Source organism: Acomys minous (genome assembly GCF_964271855.1).
Source record: "Acomys minous genome assembly, chromosome: 12".
In the NCBI taxonomy this organism is placed as follows: Eukaryota; Metazoa; Chordata; class Mammalia; order Rodentia; family Muridae; genus Acomys; species Acomys minous.
In genome coordinates this window covers 101,543,747-101,561,024 of record NC_140493.1, presented here as the reverse complement: position 1 = coordinate 101,561,024, position 17,278 = coordinate 101,543,747, and the positions used below count along the sequence as shown (strand labels likewise).

At 48.4% G+C, this 17,278-nt stretch overlaps 2 protein-coding genes across 7 annotated transcripts in view; one reads left to right on the top strand and one right to left on the bottom strand.

Annotated features, from left to right (window-relative positions):
* WIPI1 (WD repeat domain, phosphoinositide interacting 1) overlaps window positions 1–8,930 on the top strand; it is a 38,805-nt gene extending 29,875 nt beyond the window's left edge. The window contains exons 9-13 of one of the 3 annotated variants that reach the window (XR_014773371.1): window positions 2,542–2,706; window positions 3,783–3,890; window positions 4,538–4,656; window positions 5,217–6,386; window positions 6,423–8,930. Coding sequence is in view for 2 of the 3 variants with exons in the window: in XM_084751399.1 (XP_084607525.1) it covers window positions 2,542–2,706; window positions 3,783–3,890; window positions 4,538–4,656; window positions 5,217–5,317; window positions 7,182–7,283 (595 nt within the window). In the remaining variant the exon portion in view is untranslated. The remainder of the gene's footprint in view (window positions 1–2,541; window positions 2,707–3,782; window positions 3,891–4,537; window positions 4,657–5,216; window positions 6,387–6,422) is intronic. The other 2 variants (XM_084751399.1, XM_084751400.1) reach the window with 2 other exon arrangements.
* The window catches only part of ARSG (arylsulfatase G), a 149,066-nt gene that overhangs the window by 14,569 nt on the left and 117,219 nt on the right, over window positions 1–17,278 (bottom strand). For 3 of the 4 annotated variants that reach the window (XM_084751395.1, XM_084751396.1, XM_084751398.1), the window contains one exon: window positions 6,874–10,168. In XM_084751395.1, the coding sequence (XP_084607521.1) occupies window positions 9,894–10,168 (275 nt within the window). In that variant the 3' untranslated portion in view covers window positions 6,874–9,893. Of the gene's footprint in view, window positions 1–6,873; window positions 10,169–17,278 lie in introns of those variants that run through there. The other variant, XR_014773370.1, reaches the window with a different exon arrangement.

Sequence of the window (17,278 nt, the reverse complement as noted above, 5' to 3'; positions counted from 1 at the left end):
TTTCAGAGGATTTAAACCCATCATGGAAAAGGCATGGCAGCATTTAGGACAGCTGGGACATGCGGCTGCGGCTCCATGGCAGGGTTTAGGACAGCCGGAGCATGTGACTGTGGCTCTGTGGCAGGGTTTAGCATGGCCGGAGCATGTGGCTGTGCTCCATAGCACGGTTTAGCATGGCCAGAGCACGTGGCTGTGGCTCCATAGCAGGGTTTAGGACAGCCAGAGCACACGGCTGTGGCTCCATTGAAGGGTTTAAGGTGGCCAGAGGATATGGTTGGGGCTCTTCCCATCTTTGCAGACCAGAGAGTGGGCTGTAACAAGAACTGACATGACCTTGAAGAGCCACTCCCTTGCGGCCTACTTCCCATAGCTCGTGCCTCACCTCCCAGATGCTTTGCCACTTTCTACAGTGCCACCAACTTCAAAACATGAGCCACGAGGACTTTTTTTTTTTTTTTTGGTGGTAAATCTAAGATCTTTATTCTGCACTTTCCTCAAATGTTTCTAGACTCTACTTAACAGTCTCCAAATCTTTAATGCCCTGTGAAGCTTCTGCCTCTGGTAGCAGCCTGGGCCCTAGAGGGCAGCCTCCCACACCCCTACTCCTGTATCCCCCAGACCCCACCTCCTGTCAGTCATCAGTGTCACAGCCAATCTGGTACTCCCAAGCCCCTGTCCTCCCTCCCCCCATCCTCACCCCCACCCTGTGGTCTTCAGTGCAGCCATCAGTGTTTAACTGGCCTCTCCCAGCCCTGCTGTGTGTGAGTGGCCAACAGTGGCCAGGGACAGAACCTTGAATTCTCGGCCTGTCTGAGAAGCCTCAGTTTGGCTTGGGCAGTGTTTTGGCTTCTGTTCTGATCTTAGGCCTGCCTCACTGGCCAACGCCGGCGTCCACATCTTTAGCTTCATTATATTTCTATGTAGCCTTCCTCTTCCCAGCTTTTTCTTTAATCAGTTGTAAGATACTTTTCCCAGGGGGCAACACACACACACACACACATACATACACACACACACACACACACACACACACACACACACACACAGAGGTCATCTACTCACTTCCAGAAGGGGAAGCCATGACAAAGTAACTACTAAAAGCCAACATGGGCCGGCAGAAGCCTTTTCTCTCAGCGGCCATATGTGCTTCTGTGAGGCCATCAAATCATGCAAGTCTCTGCCTTCCCAAAGGTGAGGGTTTATTTACTCTCTGAGTGTCATGAGCTCATTCCCTCCCCTTCTGGGGGAGAATGTTTCAGTGCCAAGGAAAATGCCACACGGCAACAGCCCACATGACACCCCCTTCCCAGACTCCTTCATTGTTTTCCCTTGATACTAAAAATCTAAGTCCCTCCTTTACCTGCAGAATCCAGACCCCTCCACCCCAGAGACACCAAACCCCAGACCCCTTCACTGCTCATTGCTAAGCAAGAACCACACAAGTCTTTTTGCTTGGCTGCCTGCTCTGGTTCCCTGAGGAAGCCTGCCAGAGGGTCCAGTGGTTGCTCTGGCATTCCTAATGAGAAAACAGCAAACAGGATGTTAAGAACCCTCACCCACCTCTCTCTCCTCTGTTGGTCCTCTGTGGTCCTGTCCAGACCGTGAACATAGCCTTTTGGGTTGCTTGGCTTTTTATACATATACACTGTGCCCCGCCCTTAAGCGTAAAGTCCTTACATCATTCCTCTTGTTAAGACCCCAACTCTGGAGCACAAGGTACAGGTGTGTCTAGAAGTGTCCCTCTCAGCCAAGAACATCAAAGCCCAGAGACATTAGCCTGAAGACCACGTGGCCAGTAGGAAACAGTGTCAAGTGGGTCTAGAGCTTCTGAGCCGTCTATCCGACTGGGATCGGGTCCCACAGACAAGTGGCCTTGTAGCAGGTGCTCCCAAAACACCAGCTGGTGGCACCAGTCCCTGGTGTGCTGGCCATGGTGTGGGACACCAAGTCAGCAGTGTTGCTCGCTCATGGACCTCTTTGTCTGACAGCCGCCTTGAGAAGAAGTTCAGGGCGTGCCAGGCACCTCCCTGATTGGCATGGAGCACCTGAGCATTGTGAATTCTGGGTACCGGAAAGCTCTGGAGCCATGAGACACCACCCTGAGTGTCTTGCCTGGAAGCCTGCTTCCTACTCATTCTGGCTCAGGAAACCTTCAGAGAGATCTGTCTGTTCTTCCCCGAGTCCCATGCGGGCTCAGAGGCTCCCTTTACAAGGCCTACATATCTATTCCATCTGATCCTCTACCCTTGCCCTCTTATGGAAACCTAGGAATCAGACTAGCCATCAGGAACCCTCTGTTACTGTAAGAAAGCAGTAAGTGGCATGGGGAACCTCTGAACAGGGCTACAGTGGCTCTTCTGGAGGACACGCAGGCCCCGATGCTCTTTAGTTACTGATGGAATAATAAGTCTCGGTGGCCAGAACACTGTGCTCAGGCACAGCCTCTGCCTGCTGAGGTCAATGCTGGACTGTGGCGATCACCGGCAAGGTGCCTGTGCCCACAGCCCAGGCCCACCCTTGCCTCTGACTTGCCTCCCCTAGCCGCCCAGAAGAGCCTTCCACCTGGAGTGGCTACATGGGAAAGATGTTCATGGCAGCTACCAACTACCTCCCCGCCCAGGTGTCAGACATGATGAACCAGGACAGGGCTTTCGCCACAGGACGCCTCAACTTCTCTGGGCAGAAGAACATCTGCACCCTGTCCACGTACGTACGGTGCCACCAAACTCACAGGTGTATGCTCCCGGGACATAAGAGTCCCTAAATGTATGAAAAGAAAAATGGTGGGGCTGGGAAAGTGGCTCAGTGGTTAGAGCCCGTACTGCTGATGCAGAGAACCAGGGGTCAGTTAGTGCACACATCTGGTGGCTCACAGCTGCCTAGAACTTCAGTTGGTGGAGTCTGATGCCCTCTTCTGGTCTCCTCATGTACTGCATGCATATAATGCACATACGGACATGGAGGCACAAGAAGGCACACACATATATGCATAAGTGAAAGATAAAGGAAAGAAAATCAGCCCTGAAGAAGAGTGAGCAGAATCCATCTGCTGATTTTCATGTGGATTCTCAGGGCTCAGCTGGAAGGGGGTCATGTGACTACCAACCCTTGGTTCCCAATGACCATGCCTTACAAACAGTTCTTATGTATGTAAGATAAAATAATGGAATTTCAGCTCCCTAGCCTGTGGGGCTGACAGGTGTCCTATATGAATAAGCTTAGGGGTATCTGTTAAAGAAATGAAAAGAAAAAAGAAATAAAGAAAAAAATGAAAAACAAGGCAAAACAAAAAGAACATGAGCCGGACATGGTGTTGCTCACCTGTAATCCCAATGCTCAGGGGACCTAGCCAGGGGATTTGCAAGTTCAGTGCCAGTCTAGAATATGCCTCAAGACTCTCTCTCTAGAGACCATAAAAGGGATCATTTTAGGGGCTAGGGGGATGATCTGGTCAGTAGAATGCTTGCCACAGAAACAAAGAGCTAAGTTTGTGCCCCATCACTGTTGAAGGCAGAGACACACATAATGTGGTGACAACATCCCAATCAGGGACACCTATCAGCTGACAGTAACCACATACATCATTTTATCCCACCCCTACAAACCCCATAAATAATCCTGAAAATGACCAGCTCAGAATGAAAAGGCGTGGCCAGAAGCCCCAACTGTGGATCACTGGGCTAAGGCTTTACCAAAGGCAGAAGTGCTGGAGCCAGTCAGGCGGGGAGTGATGCTTTGCTAGCTGACTCCACATCTCTAACAATTCATCACTTGTCCCTTAGGATCCAGAAATTGCCTCGGCTGCTAGTGGCCTCCTCCGATGGGCACCTTTACATCTACAATTTGGACCCTCAGGATGGAGGAGAATGCGTCTTAATCAAAACCCACAGGTGAAGCTGCTAATTGTCAAACAGCTGTTCGGGGACAGGTGTGCAGAGCTATCTCCACTGGGGACAGTGACCCACTCTGGTGTTCCTGCTGCTGTTGCTCCCTCCTGGCAGTCTCTGGGCCACGCCCCCTCACAGGCTTTCTACTTCAGGTCAGGCTCGCGGTCAGGTACCCGCAGCCGATTGCCCCCCTTTGAGACACAACCCAGACAGATAACATAATACCCCAAATGAGATGTCCCTCTGCTCAGCCCGCCCCCTATGACAGCTCTTAAGAACACAGTAGATCATCAAAAATGTTCCCAGAACCAGCTTTGAAAGCTCTTAAAGTTCTATGACATGTGCAAATGACCTCCCATCCCGTGGTGGACTGGATACTGTGAACTGCCACAGCACCTCACCTGTGACCTCCTTAGCATATCTTGGTGTTCTTGCCTGAATGCACCAGTGGGGCAGAGGGCTGGGCTTTGCTTAGGCCTAGAAGCGATGGCTGACCTACTTGGGTCTATGCTGATCTTACAGTGTCTGGCAGGTTTGCGATTTGCCCTCAAACAGCGGAGTGTGAGCCTCCCCGCCCTCCTCCGTGTGAGGGTGTTCTGAGGGAGGTACTGACATCCTCTACCCTTCCTCTTCTTAATCGCTGCAAGCAGCTTGCTTAGCTCAGGAACAACAGACGAGAACAAAGAAAACAACCTCAGACCGTCCTTACCTCCATCCTACGCCGCAACTGTAGCGAGGCCCAGCACGTCTGCAGCTTCCACTGTGCCAGGTGAGCCGCAGAGGGGGCCCCTCCTACAGGGCTGTCTTCTCCCCACCTCTGTGTTATCTCCGGGTGAGCACGCTCCGAATATTTCCTCACTGTGAGACCTGCCAATGGCCTTCAACCCTCAGGCCCCTAATACTGGAGGATGTAGCCCAAGAGGTTTGTTTTCCTTCCTTCCTTTCTTAAAGGCAGGGTCTCACTGTGTAAACCAGGCTGTCCTGGAGCTCACTGTGTAGACCATGCTGGCCTCAAACTCCCAAAGATCTACCTGCCTCTGCATCCCTGTGGTGAGACTAAAGGCACAAAATAAACAAGTAATAATAACTCTTTACTTCTTGAAGAATTCCAAAGAGCTGGAGTTTCCAATGGGAGGTGGGTGAGACCTGCCTTCTCTCGGCACCTGGGCACTGGACTGAGAAGGGACCTAGACCCGCCTTGAGCTGTCCCTCTACTGGGAGGCAGAGATCCAGCGCCCTTCCCTCCATTCTCCCTTCTTCTCAGGTCCTGTCTCTCCAGCAGCCTGTCCCTGGGGTACCGCCTGTTTCACTTCTCACTCTTGCCTCCAGGTTACTCTGAGGACGGCGGTGCGCTCCGAGGAGAAGTGATTCCAGAACACGAGTTTGCAACGGGACCAGTGTGTCTTGACGATGAGAATGAGTTTCCCCCTGTGAGCATTCGGAACCCTTAACACAGTTAGCCCATCTGTATGCCTGGAAGGAAGCTCCGCCTCCTACAAGAGGCCAAGTGGCTGCCCTGTGCTCTAGCTCCTAACCGCCAATCCTCTTTAAAATGCACGGAGCCCTAGGGCACCCACTTTGCAGTTTCAGAGCCTATGGACTAGCCAGTTGGGTGTGGTGCTTGATGCCTGAAAGCATTACCATAACCAAATACTAACCTGGGGAGTGTGGGTCGCTCGGTCGCCAGAAACCTAGACTTCTTGTCTCTGCCTCTTCATACTGCCCTTAGCTGCTTGTGAGGTCCGAGGTTCTGCCCGTGTCTGGTTTTCGGAAGCTGTTGCCTGTTACTTGTTATGACGAGCTCATGGGGCTAGGTCATGGTTGGGGCTCGGAGCTGGCTGCAGGAACTGACCTGCGCCCTGCCTGTAGCTCTGGCATCGCACTCTTGGGCCTCTCCGGTAGCTGCAGGCATTCGCCAGGAAACCACATGTACAAAGCCAGTGTGGATGGCACGGGCTCACCTGGACACCTTCAGCAAGGCGTCCCAGCATCCTGCCTCAGCTTGCTGGCAGTGAGAGAGGGGGGGGTGGCTGAGCACTCGACTGGCTTCTACGGAGAGCTGGAGGAAAGATTCTCCCTCCCCCACCAGCACCCCCAACACTGGGGACTGCCTGGGCCTCCTTAGCTCCTACATCTTCAGGGCGGCCGTGTGCACCCTTTGTGTGAATTTCAGTTAGAAAACATCCCAGTGGCCAGGGATGTGGCTTAATTGGTAGACTGCTTGCCTGGGTCACATGAGGCCTTGTCTCAAAAACAAAAACAAAAACAGACAACCAACCTGAAATCATTTCATATGTATACAATGCCAAGTTAACTTGGAGAACAGGCCCTGTGGGTTCTGAACTGGGTAAGCCCCGTTTTCGTGTGATTGGGAGGTATTTGTGACTTCCATACTGGCTTTGTAGATTGCAGTTTGAAATTTACATTTTTGGACTTTCACAGGCAAGTTGCCAAATACATTGCCATCAAGTAACAGTTAAATACTAATGGTGGAAAGGAGTAGTTCTTTTTTTTTTTTTTTTTTTTTAGGAGTAGTTCTTTAAAACAAAACAAAACAAAACAAAAAACTAATTACACACTTTAAGACAGCCATTGGCCTACTGCCTAAAAGTTACTGCCTAAGCCAGCAGTGCCTTTGGGCTCGCGTGATGCCAAAAGTGGTGGTTATTTATCTATTTAGCTAGCACCACATCACCCGGGAGCGAGGGCACTCTGGGTTGGACAGTGGGTAGAAACATGGCCAAAGCATCCTAGTCTGTGAAGGTCAGAGGCTCACTGTGTCTTGTTTTAGCAATTTGGGTAAAAATCTGAGACTGCTGTAGAAGATTGACACATCATGAATTTAACAGTCTTCACTGTAATCAGAGCAGACCTTGCAACCTCCTGTGTTTACCAAATTAGAGTAATTTGAACACCGGCATGTAGGAGGTGGTCTCTTGCTAGAGAAAACCCATATAAAACAATAACCCATTTTTCCTGGAGGGGAGGAGAAGCAGAGGTGCTTAATTTAAGAACTAGCATTGATGAGTGCGGATTAATGATGGTGTATTTTCCTGGTATATAAGTGGCTCTGGGTTCCACACTCAGCAAATCTCTCCCCCCACCCCCACCCACTTCCTCTCTCCCTCTCTCTCCCTCCCTCCCTCTCTTCCTCTCTTCCTCCTTCCCTCTCTCCCCACCCCAATCCAGAAACAGTAATGTTTAAATGTGTCAGGCCATGAGGCCATGAGGCCATGAGGCCTGAACACTGCCAGGAAGTCAGGTACAAGGCAGTTGTCCTGTCTCTCTCCTTAGGTGCCAGTTTGTGAATGCGGACTTCAATTGCATTTGGAGTTCTTGTCTGGGCTAGGGATGTGGCTAGCTCAGTGGGCCGTGGGCACTGGTTCCCATGCCTAGCCTCCAAAGGAAACTGTTTATATGCAAGAAATTCTCCCTGCCAGTAAGTGTCTGTCACCAACGAGTTAGGGTGGGGCAGTGCCTGGGTGCGCACAGGTGCTAGGTGTCATGGTGGCCACCAGGCCCAGCCTGTCCCACGGCCTGCAGGCAGATGGAGAAGAGGAGCCAATGTTCAGACTGAGGTCCTGGGTCAGCAGCAGGCTGACTTCTCTGTCTCCAGCAACCAGGGCCAGAGGTGAGAGTAGTGCTGGGTTGCCGTTCAGTGCAGCATCTCAGTTACGTCCCTGGAGCTTAGGTATTGGACTGGGCTTCCTAGGAAAGCCCCTCTCCCTGCCTTTATTCTGAATTGCATGCTTCTTACAAGTATTCTCCCAGAATCCATATCTTTACTCACAATTCTTTAAAAAGTCTCTGGGGCTACAAAAGGCTCTCGGGAGTCTCAGCTTAGCCGAAATCCCTTCTCTTTTGGAGTCGGCCTTGGGCCTCTGGGCTCTGCCTGAGGTCTGAGTGTCATCCCCAGTTTCCTTTATCAAGTAGACCGCCACTGTCCTCTTAGCACGGCTCTGCTCTTTGGGATTGCCTTCGCCTCAAGACCAGCAAGAGACAAGGAAGCTCATCATCTTTGGTCCTCCAAGGAAGAGGCTCTGAGAAGGGCTAACAGCTTCTGCTTCTATAGCAAGCCAGCCTGCAATCCATGTAACTCTGTGATGCTAATCTTAACCGTGTGAGCAAGAAATGGCCAACTTGGACCAAGAACACATACTGACTGTGTGTTTTCTCTACAGTCATTTAGCAGTCAGTGTTTACAAGTAAGACGAGCCTTTAAAGAAAATGCACATACACACACAAGCACATGTGCACACATGCACACGTGCACACATGCAGTTTGTAAACAGTATTGTTGGGATCTGTGCCACAATGTCGACACCCACATAAGTTGGGTGGATTTTCCCGTGGCCATGAGTGAGGGTCAATCTGTGGTCAGACATAAAAGTTTCAAATCCTAGCACAGCCCTGTGGGTAACCCAGCCTGCCTCCCCACAGCCTCTCTGGAGAAGAGTAAGGCCATTTTGTTTTGATTTTGGTAGATACTCTTGTGCCGTGGAAATCAGAAGGGCAAAACGAAGCAGTCCTGACCAGAAGCCCACGTCAGAAGTCAGGACACCCCTGTCAGGTGGTTTTGGAGAGAACAAGGAAAGTGGAAGAAATGGCGTGCAATCAATTGTGTGAGCAGAGAGGGAAGGGAGGCAGGAATCCTGATGCCTCGCTGCCTGAGCCGTAGAATGTGGTTAGCCCCCTGCCCGCCCCGCCCTCTCAGCTTTGGCTACCCATGGGCGAGGAGAACGATGGAATAACATCATGCTATTTAAAATACCTTCAAACCACAGTGTAAATGCTAACTAACCATATTGGTATATAACCAGAATTTTATATTAAAAAGGGCGTTCTTGTCAAATGTATGCTGTGTAAAAAAAAAAAATGTACTTAGCCGGAAATCTCTTTGAATTGTGTTTCTTGTATATTATAGACTTATATAGAGAAAGACTATTTTAGCCAGGCAAAGTATTTTTGCAGTGATTGAAATAAATCATTTATTACCTTTGGGTCCCACTCAGGACACTAATTAAATAAAATCATGGCAATGCATCTGTGAGTTGTTTACATTTTTATTTCATTTCTTGGAAGTTTTGGGGGCTGGGAAGAAATCCTGAGTCTTTTTTGAAAAGATTATTTTTTAAATATATGAGTGTTTTACCTACATGTATGTATGTGCACCACATGTAAGTCTGGCATCCTCAAAAGCCGAGGAGAATACCAGGCACCCCTGGAACTGGAGTTACAGACAGTTTAAGCTGCCATGTTGGCGTTGGGAACTGAACCCAGATTTAGTGCTCTTAGCTGATGGCCCATCACCTCAGCCCCAAACCCTTCAATCTTCATAATACACCCATCTGACATCAGCAAGAGGGAAGGACCAAGGGTTCCGGTCCAAGGCCTGGGAACACCTACGGGAATGTCCATTTAGCTCTGTGCTTCTCAAGGCATCTCAGAGGATCCGGCAACGACGGAGGCTCCCGGACCCTCTTCCAGATCTTCTGAGCCACCATCTGCATTTTGCAAGCCCACCCCACACACACGCCCACCCCCGCCGGTGATCTGTACGCATCCTGAAGATGGCTGAGCGCTCCATACCCACCAGCCAGAATGAGTTTGTGCTAAAATGGCCAATGAAACTGAGGACATGAGATACATCAAAATACTAAGGATCTGCTTGGCGTCAGGGATACACAGGCAGTGTTACGTTAGCCTTCAAAATCAACTTGCAATTGAGATTTAAGTCACTGCCCAAGCTTAAAACCAAGAGCTTGTACCTGGGCCATGACCGCATAACCCACTAGTGCTTATTCGTCCCGTGTGCACTGTACCAGCACTCAGAGCTTCTCACGCTTGCATGCAGAGGAGGCTGAGGTCTACACAGAGAGAGGTAACGCTGTAGCATCCAAGCCACGCTCTGCAACTTCCTTTCCACGGCTAGACTGAAGTTTGGAAGTGAACCTACCTGTCTATAATTTCCAGATGGTCTTTCTCATGGGGAGAAACCGTGGCCAGTCACACCACTTGGCAACGGCAGGCAATTTGGTAGAGGTTACAGCAGGGAGTCACTGAAGGGTCCTGAGCATAGTCTGCTCGGGAGCTGTTGTCATCGGCAATGTCTCGAAGGACATCTCCGAGAACCCTGGTGACCTCTGGCAGCACCGCCTGGTACTCTGGGCTTCCTCTCGGTAGAGGCACCGCTTCAGCAGCATCATCTTCTAGGTTGAAAATGAGAGGGAAAGCGTGGTGCTGCTCAGGACCGGTGCTCCCATCACAAGCCTTGGCCCCGCCTACAGGAAGGATGAGTAAAAGGTTAAAGGCAACCTTCACCCTAAGCTTCAAAGGAGGACATGCCTGGTGGATTACCCTAGAAACTCAAATGATTGCTCTCCCTGCCACATAAATGACCTTTCGATTCAAGTCTGTCTGTCCGGTGATGATCACCTGTGCAGGGGGATTAGGTCTGTCCCCTGGACTTGCCTTCAGGACCAGTGGACATGTGTTCAATGCCTTTCATCTCTGGCCTTTGGCAGTAAATCTCATGAGTTGTTTTGGGTTTTGGTTTTTGTTTGTTTGTTTTGTAATGGCGGGGGGGGGGGGGAGTGGCACACACCTGGAAGTCAGAAGACAACTTTGTGGGGTCCTCTCCTTCCACTGAGTTCAAGCAATCAGACTCAAGTTCTCAGTTTTGTGTGGCGTGAGCTTTTCACCCACTGAGCCGTCTTGTTGGCCCCTGAATCTGATACTTTGGGTCTTGTTGGCCCCTCAATCTGTTACTTTGGAGCACTGAATCCTCCAATATTGACTGTTGGACTTGGTGGAAGTCAAAGTTAACTTCCCTGAGGTGAAGATGGTGTTGTTACAGAGACTGGAATCTGACTAGTACAGCAGTCCAAAAGATAGGGTCAAAAGTACCTGGAGAAGCAAGAGCACTTTCTACCTCTAGAGACAATATTTATTATTGCTTGATTGTTTGAGATAGGAGTTTTCTGTATAGCCTAGCTGTCCTAGACTCTCTTTGTAAGTTACACTGACCTCAAACTCACAGTGATCTGCCTGCCTCTGCCTCCCTGAGTGCTGCTATGACAGGCATAGACCACCACACCCTGCTTATTTATTTATTTTTTTGTATGTGTATAAATGTTTTGCCCAAGTGTAAACACCTTGTGCATGCAGTGCACAGAGAGGCCAGAAGAGGGCATTTTATTCCCTTGTGCTTGGAGCTACAGATAGTCGTGAGTCACCATGTGAGTGCTGGGAACCAAACCTGGGTTCTCTGGAAGAACAGCAAGTGCTCTTAATTAACAAGCCGCCTCTCCAGCCCCCAGCACTTAATGGTTCCAGTCTTAATGGTTCCAGTGACTTTCCCCCTCCCTTTTCCTATCAAAAAGTAGTTACAGTGTCTAACAGAAACCTATGTAACTGAGTAGCAGTTTGCTTCTGGGCACTTTGGTCGTAAAACATTAATAAAATAGAAACATCAGTTGCTTGGGAGATGGAGAGTTCTTTCCTTGAACAGATGTCTGAGGAATTTTTCCAGTTGCTCTTCCTACAGGGAACCCTGTATCATGAACTGCTCTCTATAAGAGCAGGGTAGGGCTCTGCTGTATGTCCTGGGCTGGCCTCAAGCCCTTCATCATCTGCCTCAGCCTCTCAAGTACCAGGAGGGCAGGTGTGCACAGCCTTGCCCACTCTGAGGACATTCTTAAAACAGAAAATACATCTGGGATTAGAGAGTCCGCTGTCTTCTCACCTCAAGAAGACAGCACATTGACACAGCTCAATTCACCAAAAGCAAACCTGAAGGTACCAAAGCCAGCAATCCACAGACACAGCTTTCCGGTCCAATATGGATGGAACTGAAACTGGAAGTCTCAAGGTCAAAGCCTCCCTCAAGGGTTTCCTCCATGACAGACACTGGCTAGAGTTGACACAAATTTGATTCTCCATCACCAGCAAGGACCACTTGAAATGACACAAGTCTCGACAGTCAATCAAGCAAACATTGAGGGTGACTCATAAAAGTTAACTGACATGAGCCTTTAATCTCACTCAGCACCTGGGAGCCAAAGGCAGGCAGATCTCTGAGAGTTCGAATCCAGAGATAGGAAGATGAGGAGTTCAAGACCAGCCTTGGCTACAGAGTGAATTAAGGCCAGCCTGAGCTACATGAGACCTTACTTTAAAAACAATTTAAAACACAGATGCTGTGGCACACACTTGTAATCTCAGCACTCAGGGAGGCAGAGGCAGGTGGATCTCTCTGAGTTCAAGGCCAGCCTGGTCAAAGCAAGTCCAGGACAGCCAGGGCTACACAAAGAAGCCCCGTCTTGAAAAACAATAAATAGATAAATAAAAATAAAAATAAAAATAGTAACATCAGGCACATGATGGATGGTTCAGCACATTAAAAAAATGCTATATGGATAAAAAAAAAAAAAATAGTCAGACCCCCCCTGAATCTACACAAAGAATGGTACAAAGTTGTCTACTGACCTCTACAGGTATACCATGATACACACATACCTGCAAATACTCATCACACACAGTCATAATAAATCCCACTTAAGGAAAGCATACAATGGTGTGCTTTGAACTACCATCCTCTAGCTAGCAAAGTGACTTCTAGGCAACATATTTTAGCAAATCCATAAAAGCACTCTAGTGGACTAAGCCACACAGGCAAAGACTAGAAGGCACTCGACTCTGCAAAGAAGAAAGCCACACTGGGTCGGACCTGGTCCGAAGTCTCCTCCCTCCCTGGGGATCCCACACAGGCAGTGTGGAGCAGGCAGAGTTCCAGAGGAAAGCTGGGGTGGCTTAAGGTGTCGGAGTTTAAGGTCGCCCTGAATGATGAAAGCTGACAGGTGAGATCCTGAGAAGAAGACAGCCACAGAGTACAAGCCTCGAAGTTTTCAATATGAACTACGAATCCTTAGCTGACCCCTGAAAGAGTGTCTGCCCAGGGAGAGAGAGAGAGAGCACCCTTTAGCAGCTGGAAGACCAAAATAGCAGGCACTTGTGTGGCGGCCTGCCACACAGAAGAAACCGTTTGGACTGTAAGTACTGCTGTTAAACGGACAGATGAGGCAGGCATAGGGTACCAACCTGTAATCCCAGCACTCGGAGACAGAGACGGGAGGACCGAGAGTTCCAGGCCAGCCTGGCCTACACAGCTCAAGGCTATCCTGGTCTACAAAGTGAGACCTTCTTTCAAGAGAAAAAACAAAACAAAACAAAACAAACACTTAGATAAGAAAAGGCAAAACAAAATCAAAATCAATGAAACCCCTCCCCCCTTTTATTTGCTTCTGACATCCCCACAAAGTTCAGATGAGGAACAGAAATCAGAGCCCAGGGGTCTTTTCTAAACTAAAGGATAAATTCTGAGAGGCAAAAATCCTAAGGGCATAAAAGAAGTCCTTCCCAAGTTCAAAGGAACACACTGCAACTGACTTCCCATGAGAGCCAGAAGGCAGACTCTCCAATGTTTCACCAACAAGGCCCAGGGCACAGTTTTTGTTGTTGTTTTGTTCTGTTTTTTGTTTGTTTGTTTTTGTTTTTGTTGTTATTGTTGATTTTCGAGACAGGGTCTCTCTGTGTAGCCTTTAGCTATCCTGGACTCACTTTGTAGACCAGGCTGGCCTCGAACTCACAGTGATCCGCCTGCCTCTGCCTCCTGAGTGCTGGGATTAAAGGCGTGTGCCACCCCACCTGGCCAGTGCACAGTTTTTAAATGACTCCCCAGGAGGCTTCTGGCTGCCACTATGACACAAAAGCAGCGTGGAGCCACCAGTCCATGCAATAGCAGGGGAAAACTCAACTTATTAAAAAAAAAAAGAGTGTCCATTAGCTCTGAGAAGTGTGTAAACAGGGCCAACCCTGCCCGATGCTGAATAGGCAGTGGGCAGAAAGAACTGCAATTTACACAGCAGAGAACTTCACTGGAGCAGTGTGAGGAGGGAAGCAAGGAGCTCCTAGCTGGACAAGCCTGGGAGAGAAAAATGCCAGGAAGATCTTGCCATTGCTCCACTTTGGGGATGTTGTTACTTTCTCCCCACCACTGGGGCTGTGGAACCAGACCCAGCTGAAAGCCGTGGACCAGTAAGCTGTATCTATAATGGATGCTTCCTAGATTTGTGAATTGTAACTCCAGGAGCTCAGGTAGGTCTCACAGTAAATGCTATAGTAAAATTCTATCATTCCGGGAACAGTGGAAGAAAACTAACATCTTCAAATACAACAGTCAGGGTGCTAGAGAAATGGCTCAGTGGCTAAGAGCCCGTGCCACTCTTATAGAAGACTCAAGTTCAGTTCCCAGCACACATTAATTCCCAGTACCTATGTTGGGTGGCTCACAAACTGCCTGTAACTCTAGCTCTACTGGGATCTGACACCTCTGGCTTCTATGGGCACCTGCACTCACACAGACAGACAGACAGACAGACAGACAGACACACACACACACACAATTAAAAATAATAAAAGTAAATATTTAACCAAAAATGACGTACAAAAGTTAACACCGAATGGGTCCAAGATATAAATGTAAGAACCTCCCCCCAAAACAATAAAAACCCTTAGAAGAAAACACAAGGAAATATTTTTAGAATGTTGGCAATAACAAATAGGTTCACAAGTAAATTCAGTCAAGGACAAAAAGAGTAGCACCAATCTTAGGAAGCCCTTTTGAGAAAACAGATTTCTTCCAAACTTGTTTCATATAACCATCAAAAATCTTATGCCAAACCTTGACACATGTTTTACAAGAAAGGAAATTATAAGCAAATTCCTAGTAAGTCAAATCCAATAGTGTGTGTGTGTTAGATATATACATACATACTTATATATACATTATATCATGACTGGGTGGGTTTATTTAGGAATATAGAATTGGCATAACAATTAGAAACCAGACAATGTTAGTTGTAGTCATTAGCTTTTTGTTTCTGTGATAAAGTTGAGGTAAAGAACTTAATGAGCCAGGGCAGTGGTGGCGCACACCTTTAATCCCAGCACTTGGAGAGGCAGAGGCAGGTGGATCACTGTGAGTTCAAAGTCAGCCTGGTCTACAAAGTGAGTCCAGGACAGCCAAGGCTACACAGAGAAACCCTGTCTTGGGGGGAAAAAACTTAATGAGGAAAGACTTATATTGGATCATCTTTTCAGAGGTTTTGGTCCACAGTCAGCTGGTTCCCTGGCTCTTGGGTTTTTTAACAAGGCCAAAGCATCAAAGGAAAGCTGCTTACCTAATTGCAGTGGGCAAGAAGCAGAGACCAAGGAAGGCAAGATACACACTCTAAAAGTGCATCCACATCTTCCCTTCAAACTGGCCCAGCATCCTCAGGGCCTCTTGTGCAGGGCACCCATCAGTGAGTTAGTACACAGGTGAAGTCAGCATTGTCATGGTCTAAGCATCTTCTAGAAGTCCCGCCTTAGAACACCACTTACACCGAGGACCAAGCATTGGACACTTGAGCTTTTTGAGAGATGCAGTTTGTATCCATGACACCAATACAGCACTATGGAGTGTATACACCAGTATACACATTTAAATACGCATCTGTTACTATGTATAAAATCTGCCCTGTTTTATAGTTTCATTTTTATGACTGTGTGTGCATGTGTGTGTGTGTGTGTGTGTGTGTGTGTGTGTGTATGTGTGTATGTGTGTGTGTGTGTGTGTAAACATGCATGGGGGTGGTATGGGGATACACATGTGCCACAGAGCACATGAGGAGGTCAGAGGACAAGTTGCGGGAGTTGATTCTCTCCTTCCATCACGTGGGCTTTATGGATTAAAGTCAGCTCATCAATACTGTCAGCAAATGCCTTTACCCAGAACCATCTAACCTGGTCTTTCATCACTTTAAAAATAGTGGTAAAGGGGGCTGGAGAGATGGCTCAGAGGTTTAAGGGCACTGACTGCTGCTCCAGAGATCCTGAGTTCAATTCCCAGCAACCACATGATGGCTCACAACCATCTGTAATGTGATCTGATGCCCTCTTCTGGCCTTCAAGTGTATGTGCAGCCAGAGCACTGTATACAAAATAATAAATAAATCTTTTTAAAAAATAGTGGCAAAGGGTAGTTACGAACTTGCATCAGTAGGCACAATGCTTGCCGTGTAAGTGTGAGGACCAGGATTCCGACCTCCAGCACCCACATTAGTGATGGGCAGGTGTGGAAGCCCATCTGGAATCTCAGGGCTCAGGAGTCGGGAGACAAGGGATCTCCAGAGCAAGCTGGCCAGGGCAGCAAGGTCAGTGAGGTGTGGGTTCAAGTGGGAAATCCTGCCTCACTGTATAAGATGGAGAATGATCAAGAAGGACACCTGATGTCAAACCTCAGGCCAACACACACACACACATACACACACACACACACACACACACACACACACACACACACACACACACACACTATACCACACATACACATGCTAAAAAAAAATGACTTTTGAAAAGGGGGCGGGCTAGGGAGGGGAAACAACAACGATGCTCCCCAGTTCTAGGCCACACACCAAAAGACTGGTTATCTTTCAAGGTCACTCCAGCTCATGACCAAAGCATCATCTCCCCACGGTGGGAGGACATGTTGTTCTCTGTCTTAATGGAGTAGGTGCCCAGGCATCTGCCTTTCCCGAATGCAGTTCTAAGTGATCAGGAAGCAAATTTTTTAAAAGCGCAGGGAGGACACAGAACATAGAGGCAGCTCGCCCTGTTTGCAGTCCTCCTCAGAGGTACCGAGAGAGCTCACTGGTCCCCTCCCCGCCCTGGCTTTCCTTCTTGGGATTGTCATTTCTGCCGGGCTGCGGTCACTTTACACAGCCCTATTACTTCATGGGAAGGTTTACGATCGCAGCGTGGCGGTGCCAAGGGCTTGCTGGCAGGGTTCTCCCTGCATGAAATCAACCCAGCCTGGGGGCCCATGCTTCTGAGATAATGTAATGTAAGGACTCGGGTCCCCGAGCTTTCCCTCCCAGACCATCGTCAGGATCGGAGTGTTTTGTCTGCGGGTTAGGAACCAAAGACTCTTGTAGCATTTCTAAGATCCCTGGAGCTGTGAACTCAAAAGCCTTGCTCTACTGTTGTAGCCACATTTTACGCTCGGGAAATAAACTGTGTGTGTGTGTGTGTGTGTGTGTGTGTGTGTGTGTATGTGTGTGTGTGTTAATTATACCATTCTTTAAAAATCTCCAACATGAAATAACTAAAGAAAGCTGAAGCCTCCATTGAGTCCTAGCCGGTCTCTCCTCTATTTTTGTTTTAGTTTGTTTTTCATCGATTAACTTCAAGATGTTAGTGCCCCAATCAAGTGCAAAATACTGGGACAAGCATGTCAAAACAATAAAAAAGTTTACTTTTTTCATTTTAAATTTTATTTGTGTGTGCTCATG